Source organism: Monodelphis domestica, chromosome 7, assembly GCF_027887165.1.
Source record: "Monodelphis domestica isolate mMonDom1 chromosome 7, mMonDom1.pri, whole genome shotgun sequence".
Taxonomy (NCBI): Eukaryota; Metazoa; Chordata; class Mammalia; order Didelphimorphia; family Didelphidae; genus Monodelphis; species Monodelphis domestica.
In genome coordinates this window covers 229,442,313-229,455,488 of record NC_077233.1, presented here as the reverse complement: position 1 = coordinate 229,455,488, position 13,176 = coordinate 229,442,313, and the positions used below count along the sequence as shown (strand labels likewise).

Genomic DNA, 13,176 nt, shown 5'->3' with positions numbered 1-13,176 from the left:
AATGCTATGTTGAAGAATAGCAAGGAGTGCGGTGAAGCTCAATCTAGAATGCGGGGAGAGGAATAAAGTATAACAAAATTCGAAAGGCAGGAAGTGGGCAAGTTGCATCATTTTTAAGTGTCAAATGGATGACTTCATATTTAATCCTGGAGGAAATAGGGAGCCACTACACTGGATCAGAATATAGCACTGGAAAGAGACTATCTAGTCCAACTCCTTATATTAAAGATGAAGAAATTGAGGATGAGGGAGGTTAGATGGAGAAGAAGAAATAAACGTCTATATAGCTCCCACCACATACAAGGCACTGTGCTAAGTGGTTTTTACAAATATCTCATTTGATTCTCAAAACAGTACTTCAAAATAGGGACTGAGTATTAAGGGCAGGATTTGAACTCAAGGCCTCTGACTCCAGACATAAATGTTCTTTACATTGTCCTGGGCTATCTGACTCTAAACCCAATGAGTGCTCTTTTCACAGTACCATGCTGCCTCAGATTTAATAGAAATTGAACAGAAATAACAAATCTCTGTATCCTTCCCAGAGATTTCCTTCCTGATTTTCCCCATTTTCTTTCTCATTTTTAAACCCTGACCTTTTGTCTTAGAATCAATACTGTGTATTGGTTCCAAGTCAAAAGAGTGATAAGAGGTAGGCAATGGGGGTTGAGTGACTTGCCCAGGGTCACACAGCTAGGAAGTATCTGAAGTCAAATTTGAACCCAGGACCTCAAGATTTCAGACCTGGCTCTCGATCCACTGAGAGATTTGGCTATAGCATTTTCAGGGAAAGAACTTTTGATCCTTCTACCCCATAGCTCACAAGGGTTTTAGTGATTTCCATATTAGAATTAGGGATAACTTTCACAAAAAGCATTTGAGGCATCAGCCTCCCCAGGATCAGGATTACCTTCTAGCAGCCAAGGTTAGGCTATCTCTCCTTCCTCTCCCACTCCATCCTACTCTTCCCAAAGGCTTCCTCTAGCCTCTTAACCCCTCAGGTATGGAGTATCGCCGTGACTCACACCTTCCAGATCCAAAAAGCCCGTGACCATCTCGGCTACATGCCAGAGAAGTTCTCCTTTGCTGACTCAGTAGACCATTATATCCAGACCCGGCACAAGCAGCAGCACCACAGCCCAGTGCTTCTAAGATTCCTGATGGTCTTCATCTGCTTCGTTGGTGCACTCTTGCTTTCCCTGTACTTCCTGGACCCTTCATTCCTCGGGCTTTCCCATGGAGACCACCTGTAACAGTCACCATGCAAGCTCCACAGGCTCCTGTCACTTCAGCAGTACCTAGCCCTGAAATAAAACATGTCCAGGTTAGGAACTGATGGAGATACCAAGCCCTGAGCCCCTTGGAAAAAGATACTAGCAGGTTCCTACAAGACTTGTCCAGGGCTAAGAAGGAGGTAAGAGGGCATGAGACATAAGATGGCTTCCAAATTCTTTTCAGGAAGTCCAAAAAAAAAATCCCACTGTCTTTTTCTTCTTACTTCAAGACTTTCTCTGATGTATTAAAATTTAGTTTAGATCAGGGGTTCTTAATCTTTTTTTTGTGTGTGTTGTGAACCCCTTCTCGGAATAATGTTCTTTTTTTAAAAAATTCATAACTGAAGGAAATACTAAATTTTAGAGGTTAGAAAAAAGAAAGATGTTATTTTTTTTTTACCCCATCCAAGTTCATGGGCCCTCCTGAAATCTATCCATAGACCTATTGGGGATCTGTAGATCTCAAATTAAGAACTCCAGTTTAGACCCAATTTAACTGCGTCCCATTTGATCCATCTCTTTAATTGATGTCTTACTTATCTATTGTTACCTATACTTGAGAGACCTTGGTATGTCCCAAGCTATAAAATTGTTACTCTGATCTTGGTTGCATTTCCTGTTCAACAGAAATTGTGCCTCAAGTCACTTTGGTACCAGTTTTTGGTTCTGATTTTTTCAGCTGGCTGTAAAAGAATATGTACATAGCTATATGTAATATACATGTGTACAGAGAATAAAGAACATACGTATAAAATCTCAGTGATGCCAGTTTCTGGGGATCCACTGGTCTTGTTCAAACATAGCATCCTGTGAGCACACCAATCCAAAATCTAGACTCTGCCTTCTAGCACCATGTTTCCATTCTCTCCTCTGAGTCCTTAATCCCCCTCTATGACCCTAGGGAAGGGTAGGAACAAGTTTTGAAGATGGTATAAATGTTTGTACCTAAAGATATTTTATATCTATTTGCAGAGCTGAAGTATGTGTGTAGCCTCGGGAGAGCATATAAGAAGTCTGTATATAGGTGTGTGTGTGTGTGTGTGTTTTGTGTGTCTCCCTCATATCAATTATTCTGAAAAGCCAGAAAATCATAATTTGAAAATTCAACTATAAAAAGAGAGGACTGCTGTACCTAGTCATTGCTAGCCATGTCTCTTTACTCAACCAGTTAGCTTTAATAGAAGGGAAGTCTCCAATACTCTCATAGTGGTTTGAGCATCATTGGGGGCACCAGATACCATCCCAAATACTTTAGAAGTTCATCACAGGCTTAATGACTGGCAGAAAGGACAATGGAATTCCTCCCTTTCCATTCCATGTGATCACCTTTGAGGTCTTTATCTCTGAAGTTCCAAGGCCCTCATCTCTTTGGCTAATGCTGAAAGGGGCTGAGACTAGGGGACCACTCATGGAATTTTCGGAGACTGAGCATTCAGCATTCAGTCATCTTGGAAACTATTTAGTGTTGAGTGAATGTGGCATTCACTATAGGAGGTCTGATGATGGACTTGACAGCCTAAGACCTTAGTTCTTTTTCTAATCACTACCAGGAGATAGAGAGCTTGACCTTGAAAGCATGAAGGTTCAAATCTGACATATCAGACATACACTATATGATGCTAACCCTGACCTGACTTAAGTTGCACCTATCCTAGGCAACACTCTAAGACTAGGTGTTGACCGCATTTGTAGAGGGGGCTTCTTCATCTGGGATGATGTCTCTTCCTGTGCCTGTCCTACTTCCTGTATCTCAGAATGAACTATGAATTATGAATGCTGAGAATGAGCCTCTCAGTGTCTAGGCAACTCTCTAAGATCATTAAATTTTAGAGAAGATGATACCTATACTAATAGAGGGAATTTCCATACCCCATATTTTCCTATACCAATGAAATCAAAGGACCAGTCTCTCCCACCTCCACAAATGGTTGGGTGGACTACTCAATTAACTAAAGTTAAAGTAACTAAAACTAAAGTAAAAAACAACTAGGTTTGTTTTTTAATTTTGGTGTTTTATCTGTATTTTATTTTAATATTTCAATAACAAATTTATGGACTACTTACTTTGGCTGCTTAAATAATACAGTTAGGACCAATGGTTCAAAAAAGACTAGAAAAGAAAATCAAGAGGTTTCCTGGAGATAGCACTTGACTCCTCAACTGCAGATTATGACAATCAGATGGTTTCCCAGCTATTCTGGAATGTGGTAAAATTAAGATTTCATTTGGGAAGGTATCATGGAATTAGGTCACCCCTAGATGACTTAAATTCACTATCACCCTGTTGGCTTGGCAAGTCACCTCAAATTCCCTGAATCCTTGACACATCTCACATCTTCAAGAGAGGCTCTACTTCTTTGGGAATGGCACCTGGAATCATAAGAGATGGTCACCATATTTTCTAGTGATATAAACTTGTGTCTGACAGGATTTCCATTCTGTTATGATACAACTGCACACAGATAGGGAAGAGAGAGGGAAAACAGCATTCCCTAAGAGTTTAAACTCCACAGAAAATGTAGAATAGGAAGAGACGCATGCAAAAAGACTTTAAAAAGGGGGAGGGGGCTGTGGTGGAACAGCTAGGTAGCACAGTGGACAGAGTGTCAGGTCCAGAGTCAGAAGGACTTTGGTTCAAATCTGGTCTCAGACACTTTCTGTTCTGATAATAAGGTTGAAGAGCCTCCAGAGGGATGATTAACAGCAGTTATAAGTTTGTTTTACTGAATACTGTTTTGTTCTGTCAATGCAGTAATAGACCACGAATCTATGAGTCTTTTATGTTGTTCAGCATTTCATTTGTGCATACGTAATAAAGAAATGTTCCATAATGACTACCTTTCTATCTACCTTTTGGAAAACCCCTGGACAAGAACCAGAACCTAACCCTTAAGCAATTTTTCCCTACAGTACTAATATGGAAGTTGTAATGAGCAGAAGAATGTGAAAAAAAGAAGACTCTAACCTCTCCTATTAGAAACTAAATTCCTCCAGGACTAAAGCTATTCCAGACCACAAGCCTGTGATCTCTTACAGGGGAGTGGGAATGGCATCTCTGCCTCCCAGGTCCAGCAAATGGTTATTAATTTTACTCCAAAACAGTAACAGAGTGCCACCAGTGGGGGGGAGTGGGGACTGCTAGAAATTTCCACAAGACAGTAAAAAAATTACCCAAAATAATAATGTGACCTTTAGCTTCAGGACCCAGTCTACACAGGATCCACCAACTATAAAAATAAGACCCCTGAATAACAACTGACATTTATGTAGTACCTACTATGTGCCAGGCTCTATACAAAATGCTTTTATAAAAATTATCTCATTTGATCTTCATACCAATCTGTGAAAGCAAGGGCTACTGTTATCCCCATTTTACAGATGAGGAAACTGAACCAAATAAAGGTTAAGAGATTTGCACACAGTCAGCTAGGAAGTATCTAAGACTGGAATTGACCTCAGGTCACTCCTGATTCAAGACCCAGTGCCCAAAGACATTAAAGAGGAAATTTTCCACAACTTCTCATCCCGTGAGATTCTTGTCCATGCCTTCCTATAAATTTCCTATATGCCCAATGTGCTGGCAGCCTTCCTCTAGATCTCTTCACCAAAGCAACACACAAGCCATCTATCTGTTACCCTCCACTCTTACAATATGACCAACCAATTTCCTATTATGGCAGCTTGGTGGTGCAGTGGGTCTGTAGTCAGGAAAACAGTCTTCCAAGTTAGAAAGACCAAATCCCATCTCAGGCATTTGCTAGCTCTGTGACCCAGGTAAATTATTTAATCTCTGTCTGCCTTGGTTTCCTCAACTGTAAATGGGATATAATAATAATAACATTTATCTTACATGGTTGCTGTGAGATTCAACATCAGTTCTAAGGAGATAATATTGGTAAAGCACTCCACATAGTACCTAGCACATAGTAGGTGTTTAATAGATGTATGTTTCCTTCCTTTTTTCTGGTCCTTCATCTTTTGGGTGTTATCTTCTATATTACTTTGCACATAAATTTGTTGTCAACAATAACCCATTCTGCTCACTGAGTTTTTCCATTGTCCTTTGAGTGACCACCATTTTGATGCCCTGAAGATTCCATGATTCACAACCAAATAGTAGCACCAGACTTTAACAAAAGCATTTATCTATTGTTTACTGCATGCCAGGAATCATGCTAAATGCTAAGGAGATAAAGAAAAGTAAAAGCAATCCCTCCATTCTAGGAGTTCACATTCTAAAGAAAGAAACAAAATTCAAACAACTATGTGCATACCAAATATATACAATGTGTGTGTATGAAAGTTACTGTTCAAAAGATGAAATTTTGTTTCAGGGATTGTTGAAATGCTGATCTCCCAAGTGCCATCCAGATCACACGCTTCATTCTATGTAATCCCTTCTATATCCACAGTATTTGTCAAAGAAACATTTATCGACAAAACAGCTGTCCATAGAACTGAAAATGGATAAATCTCAATAAGCAGTCTTCACTTAATTTTTCCTATATGAATAGTTTGACCAAATGCTATTGAATAATTATGGATCTCATTTTAAAACTTGGTCAGTGTTTTAAGGATTGGTACAATCAGCACAAAATCTTTGGCTAACATCTTTGGAGAATCTCTCTTCCATTCGGACTCTTTGCTAGACATTGTCCATCATAGTGGCAAACACCTTTGGCAAGTATACTTCTCTCTGTTTTATGCCTCATTTGGTCTTCCTTACTCGTCTTATTTACTATGCCTTAATGACTTAAGGACTGGTGTTCTATCTACTGTGTCACCAGGAATCTACAATAATTTTTTATACTGGCCAGTGTTTTCTTTGATTTACTCATCTTTCTGGCTTTAATTCCTGAATTGGAGCTTTGTAACTAGCCAGGGGCTTTATCAGGAGAATTCTCCAGTCTTATTGCCTCTAGACATAGAGTCTTTCAGGCTATAAATATTCTCCTGCCCTTCTCCCAGCACACTAAAACTATTCTTTACTAGTACTGGTTTTGCTAAAGGCTCCTTTTCCTGTTCTCAGGATTCTAACTGACTTCTTGTGTAGTTTTAGACCAAAGAAGTAACTTAGTATAGTTTCTCATTGGATTTCCTAATCAGTATTTCACTTCAAGATTTTACCAAGGTTGTCTCCTGTTTAGGCTGACATTTTTGGCCAGAAATTTTTCCTCTTCCTTTCATAGCTTGGGGGGGGGGGGGGGGGAATCTATACTCATTGTCTCTACTTCCTCATTTCTAATTCCTTTTTTCCTCCTGGAATTTTTGGGGGGTATTTATTATTTTATAGCAGAATGTCCAACATGAGGTGACTCCCATATTGGAGTGGTTTGACATTTCCTTCTCCAGCTCATTTAACAGATGAAGAAACTAAGGCAAACAGGTTTAAAGTGATTTGCCCAGGGTCACAGGGTTAGTATCTGAGGCCATATTTGAACTCAAAGATAAATCTTCCTGCCTACAGATCTGGTATTCTGTCTACTTTGCCACCTAGCTGCCCCTAGATTATGACTAATAATTATTCAGCTCTACAAAATAGAATATCTAGTATGTAAGTCTAAATGAGAATCATAATTTTTAAAAAGTAATTAAATACTAATTCATGGTCATACAAAATAACATTTAAATTAGTTGACCTAAGTTGAGGGGAACTATACCACTGGAAGCAAGATGACCAGCAAAATATCTCCAGAATTCTCTGCTCTGGTCTGCTCTTTCTAACAAAGTAAGAGCCTTGCTTGGTACACTTGAAGCAGTAGTTTGACACGATAGCAGCTACCTCTATAATGAACACAGCAACAGAAATGCCACTGGCCAGGAAGTCCTTAGCAAAAGTGATGGCTTGGTCCATTATGATTAGCTACTTGGTAACAGGTGGTGAATTGATAGGCAAGGTAAGAGAGTCTGAGAAGGGTGGCCAATAAATAGGAATTGTGAATTGTTGCCTGTTTAGCCTCTTGCTATAGCTTAGACACAAAACTGCCACCCAGTTCTCAATCCCTTGAGGTCTGGCTTTTGACTTCTCTACTCAATCAAAACTGCTCTCTTTCTCAGATGACCAAGGATCTCTTACATGCTAGACAGGCTACTGTACTTTCTTCTCAGGAGCCATTTTCCTTGACTACCTCCATCTCTCTCCTTCTTTGGCTGCTATGACCTAGCTTTCTCCTTAACTCTCCTCCTCTTTTTTATGGGAAGAATTTTATTAGAAAAGAAGATAAAAAAAAGTTTCCAATGTTCATACAGAGCAGCAACAAAACCAGGAAAATCAACTATTTAAAAAGTAGGTAAAAGGGCAGCTGGGTGGCTCAGTGGATTGAGAGCAAGGCCTAGAGATAGGAGGTCCTGTATCCTCAGACACTGACTAGCTATGTGACCCTGGGCAAGTCACTTAACTCCCACTGCCTAGCCCTTACCACTCCTCCCATTACACATTATTGATTCTAAGATGGAAGGTAAGAGTTAATTTAAAAGTAGATAAGGAGTAATGAGGTTGACATAATGGCAATACAATACCAATAAGTAAACAAAACCCAGATATCATTCATTCAAACAAGAATTAAGAAAAATCCTGAGGAGTATGGAAGTGTTTACATATAGAGGTCACACTGAGAACTAAAGAAACTATACCTGTTGAAAAATAATGAATTGGGTAATCTATAAGAAATTTTTTATAATTTATATTACCATATAACTTAATAAATTTATTAGAAATGAAATTTCTCCAGGGAAAGAATCTTTGCTTTTATTTGGGGGATTATTTTCCTAAACTATTCAATCAAATATAGAAATAGGTAATACACTTAATTAGATTAAGGTGTTTCTAGCTTAAACTGGTTAACACTTTAATCCATTTTCTAAGAGCTTTAAATCTTGACTCTGATGCCTCTCAGAAAATAATTAGGCCAGGGGCTGGTAGGTGGCATAGTGGATAGATAGAGAACCAGATCAGAAACGGGAGATCCTATGTTCAAACATGGCCACAAACACTTACTAGCTGTGGGACAGGAAAGAAGGAAGAAAAGAAGGAAGGAAGGAAGGAAGGAAGGAAGGAAGGAAGGAAGGAAGGAAGGAAGGAAGGAAGGAAGGAAGGAAGGAAGGAAGGAAGGAAGGAAGGAAGGAAGGAAGGAAGGAAGGAAGGAAGGAAGGAAGGAAGGAAGGAAGGAAGGAAGGAAGGAAGGAAGGAAGGAAGGAAGGAAGGAAGGAAGGAAGGAAGGAAGGATGGATGACATAGGGGACAGACTGCTAAGCCTGACAGGAGAACTCATCTTTCTAAGTTCACATCTGGTCTCAGACACATACTAGCTATATGACTCTGGGCAATTTTGCCTCAGTTTCTTCATCTGTCAAATCTATATACATCTGTCAAGTGAACTGGAGAAGGAAATGGCAAATCATTCCAGTATCTTTGCTAAGAAAACCCTAAATGGGATCATGAAGAGTCACACATGAAATGACTCAACAAAAAAGGATGACAGAAAGAAGATTTCAAAGCAGGATATTGCTTAGGAACTGAGAGTTGAACATTAAGGTTTACTATGTGTACATCTCTAAGGATACAAAAAGAAAAGATAGGTGTCTGCTCTCAAGAAGCTCACTTGCTAATTGGGGGAGTCACCACTTATGGAAAGTTTCAGCTGCAAACCAGATAGAAAGGTCCCATGATCCTTAGGGTACAACAGCAAAGTAGATCATAATGCCTCTTTCTGAATGTCATTTCACCTGATAAAATCATATCATTTTCATTGAACCATTTTACAATGCCAAGGACTTTCTTTTTCGGGGTCTTCTGTGGTTATAGTAATAATTGCCAAATTGCAACTCTATAGGTATTGCTTTTCTTCTCAAGGTGATGGCTGAGGGCACTGGGCTGGCAGCATTGCTTTTTCCATGGTCTTAGGGTCCTGAGTCCTAGGCTGTCTCCAGTAAGACATGAAGGGGAGATTATGGTGAAGATGGTGGTAGTAATTTGACTTGTCTGGCACATGCTGCCTCCTGCCTTTCTCTCTCAGGGTACCTGCTTCAGCCAGGCTGTCTTGTCTGTTCTGTGAGTGGCAATTGGTAGATGATTAAGGAAAGATTTTACTAAAGAAATGTCCTAATATTAGTTTTTAATCTGTGACCTAAAGAGGAATCAGGAAACTTCAGAATACTTCCATAATCATCATGCATATCCTACTTCTAAGTAAAGATGTACACCTAAAACCTAGATACTCTTTCCTTCCTTTATGCAATTTCTTAGTAACTCAATCAGTTCCTTTGGTTCAGTTATAATCCCTATGCAGGTGGCTCCCAAATCTATGTATACTGCCCTAGTCTCTCTCCTGAATCCCAGCCTTACTTCACTGATTGCCTCCAAGGTGTCTCCACCTACATATCTCATTGGCATGAGACTAAAATGGTATTTAGGTTCCCCACTGAACCTACACCTTCTTCCAAATTTCTCTATTTCTGATGAGGGGTAGTAGTCAAATCATCCTTTCATTTCAGGTTGGAATTATTTTTTCTTAGAATCTTCCCTTTCCCTTACTACCCAATTTCAGTTGCCAAATCTATATTTTATATTTACATATAAAATATATATATACACATATCATCTAACATTCATATCAATTCTATCTATATATCTACACATATAGATATAATAAACATACATAAATAATATATGTGTTGTTTATATATGCTTGTATACATGTTGTCGCTTTCATTCGATGGACAGCTCCTTGAGGACAGGGACTGTCTTTTCCTTTCTACTATCAACATTTAGAATAGTACCTAGTATAGAGTAGGAGTTTAATAAGTGCTTGTTGACTTGACAGGTTCCACTCTACTTATGCCCACTTTTAGATCCCTGCTGCAGCCACCCCTATTTTCCAGGACTGTTCCTGCCAGATTCAGGTCTTTCCTGTCACCCTTTTTCATCAGGGTCCTGGCAGGCAGAAGCAGTGGCTAAATGAAGCAGACCTTCTTCACAAGCCCAGTCTGTGGTCCACCAGGCAAGATTCCATTTCCACTGCTCCACTGCTCTCATTGTTTCTCTATAACAGTGGTTCTCAACCTTTCTAATGCCGTGACCCCGCAATACAGTTCCTCATGTTGCAGTGACCCCAAACCAAAAAATTATTTTGGTGGCTACTTCAAAACTGTAATTTTGCTACAGTTATGATTCGGAATGTAAATACCTGATATGCATTATGTATTCTCATTGCTACAAATTGAGAGGTTGAGAACCGCTGCTCTATAAGAACCTCAAGTGGCCAACCAATTAGAATTCCCAACTTGCTTTGCTGCAGCCACAGAGCTCAAGGCTCACTGTTCTCTGTCCTTCCTAGAAAAGTAAAAAACAATCCTGGTCTACTTTCCCCAAAGCTCAAATAGCTAGGTTCTGAAGATCTCCTGTCTGCCAAGATCCATCTCAAAAGCCTGTTACACTCCATTCATAGATCAACAAACATTATTCTGGGCAATTTGTTGTCCTTATTCCTTGGGGAGATGAAAAAGGCAAATAAAGGAGTCTTTACCTTCAAGGAGCTGTCAGTTGAACTCCCACATTTTTTATAAAGCCCAACTCAAAAGCTACCTTCTTCTTGAAGCCTTCTCTATCCGTTCCCAGAAGAAAGTGGTATTTTTCTACTTCAAATTTCTCATGGGACCTGCTTGAACTATGCCCCCTTCTCTCTTGCTACATTAATATCTGTGTCCCTATCCTTCCCCATAAACTGTAAGCTCCTTGAGAACGGGAACTGTTTCTTATCATTATATTCCCAGTGCCTGACTACAGTGCCTTAGACAAATGGCCAAAAATAAATGTTTGTTAAATTTAATTAAATTCTCTAGACCCAAAGTGATTAACAAAGGACCAGAGAAGTTAGAGATACTAATCTCAGTTGTAATCAATAACTCACATTTATCTAGAATTCTAAGAACCAAATTATTTCATCCAGGTTAGCTCCAAGAACTTTGACTACAGAACTCTTTAAGTCCTCTGTAAAATGAAGAGGCAGAATAAAAATGGGCCATGATACTAACAAAGAGACTTGCTTCCCATCCACTATCCCATGCCCCGGACAGTACACAACAGTGGCATTTCTTAGGTTTTTATTTTCACAGTCCTTAACCACTGGGTCAGTTTTTAGCTGGTTTTTAGTCCCAATTCCATCACTGTGCTTGGGTAGCTCCAAAGTGTCCTAAAACTTTAGAACCAGCCCCAATGGTCTTGATTAAGACCAATGTTCAAGTCACAGCATTTCCACCTGTGACCTCAGGCGCATCACTTCCTATTAGACTAAGAATAATAATCAAGCTAATAATCGCTTGATTTCCTTAGAGTCTAAATGCTTTGGAAAAAACACTGGCCTCTTCCAACTCTGCTGCTTTTAGCACTCATTCTACTCAATACGAGAAGTTTGGGAAGTTGTATCCTGGTACTGGTACCCAGGCACTCAGTATCTGAGCATTTCTGGCTTCAGCCTCCAAAACAACAGAAAATGCAGACTATGGAGAAATCACTTTCTCTCTTGGGACTTCAACACCCAAGTCTACTAACCCCCTTTACCAGACATCCTTTCCTGATCCCAAGCCCATACAGGTGAGCCTTGAATATTGAAAGTGGAGATCGAATTGGAGTTGGGAGTTCTGCCGGGATCCCAAACTCGGAAAGGTGCCAGGTCCGAGAAGGAAACAAAGGGATTGCATAATCTCTAAAACAAACATGTATGCGAGGAGAACGGAAGTTAAGGGTGCCAGATTAAGGGAGCGAAGGGGAAGAAGAAAACAGCAGTAGGGAGGGGGAAAAAAATACACATTGTGGCAGCGGTGGGATTCGAACCCACGCCATCGAAATGACTGGAGCCTAAATCCAGCGCCTTAGACCACTCGGCCACGCTACCGTCCGCCAAAGCAACCCGCCTCCCAAGTATATGAAGATGACGTCGTTCCTGCCCCTCCCACTAGCAGGTAGTTATGGGTTTTATGGCTTCTTGGGCTACTTTCGGTTCGTTTTCTACTGCATTGTCCTGAAAGAAAACCCCGGAGGCTATGTAAGGCTTTGCTCCACAGCAATAACCTGTTAATTTTTTTTAAAGCGTTCCTCTAGAACCCGTAGGCACAAAAGCCGCGAAAGACTACAAAAAAGTAAATTAAGTATATTAGTACATTATAGATGGAGACGTAGATTTAATTTCAAATGTTCATTTTCGTCTCTTCGCGATCACGCCAACTTCGCCCCGGCAGGCAGGTGGCGCTGCTGCTTTACTGCTGGCTTGGGGAGAGCCACGTGGGAAGCAAAGACCAGAGACCGCCCCCCCAACCTCCTTCCCCGCGCTTGCGCTCAAAGTACCTCTGAAGCCCTAATCCGGGCGGAGCCCACCGAGACTCTGGAGACGGCGCCGCCACGTGCCGAGGGCAGCCACGTGGCCTCCCTCCCAGGACTGGGAAGGAGGAAAGAACTGCAATAGTAAAGGCACGATAGACCCCACCCCCTACCGGCCCCCACCCCCACGCCCCTCGCTTACGCCTCATACCTCTAGAGCCCTTGGAGAAGGATTTCTCTTAGGAGGTTCTCTTAGCTTGATCCCAGAAGGACTTTCCTACCTTTCTCAAGTACTGACGGACGTGCATACGTACACACGCTCTTCACGTCGCTGTGGACTTCCCCAGCTTGTTTGTGGGAGACACACCCTATTAACCACATTAACTGGAGGGCTTCCCCTGGGAGCTGGCCGGGGTAAATTGCGTGGGCAGGCTCGAGTGCCCCATAGCAAAGATGATCCAGAAGCGCGGACTCGCAAAGAGAATTCCCTAGGATCTCAAGACCCAATCTGGCGAATCCCACGGACTTGTTCAGAAGGATGTTTCTAAATGTTACAAAGAAAACTATATTGAGATACAGTTATGAGAA

General features: G+C 40.7%; 1 protein-coding gene, 1 long non-coding RNA gene and 1 other non-coding gene across 3 annotated transcripts in view; 1 reads left to right on the top strand and 2 right to left on the bottom strand.

Annotated features, from left to right (window-relative positions):
- Nucleotides 1-2,028, top strand: part of SDR42E2 (short chain dehydrogenase/reductase family 42E, member 2) — a 26,869-nt gene extending 24,841 nt beyond the window's left edge. The window contains exon 11 of the mRNA XM_056806537.1: nucleotides 1,002-2,028. Within this exon, the coding sequence (XP_056662515.1) occupies nucleotides 1,002-1,253 (252 nt within the window). The 3' untranslated portion in view covers nucleotides 1,254-2,028. The remainder of the gene's footprint in view (nucleotides 1-1,001) is intronic.
- The window catches only part of LOC130455627 (uncharacterized), a 26,221-nt gene extending 13,045 nt beyond the window's left edge, over nucleotides 1-13,176 (bottom strand). Inside the window, exons 1-2 of the long non-coding RNA XR_008913707.1 lie at nucleotides 12,800-13,176; nucleotides 1,028-1,304 (exon numbers count right to left, since the gene is read on the bottom strand). This is a non-coding gene — a long non-coding RNA (uncharacterized LOC130455627). The remainder of the gene's footprint in view (nucleotides 1-1,027; nucleotides 1,305-12,799) is intronic.
- TRNAL-UAG (transfer RNA leucine (anticodon UAG)) lies at nucleotides 12,085-12,166 on the bottom strand. Its single transcript has one exon. It is a non-coding gene; the product is annotated as a tRNA-Leu (tRNA).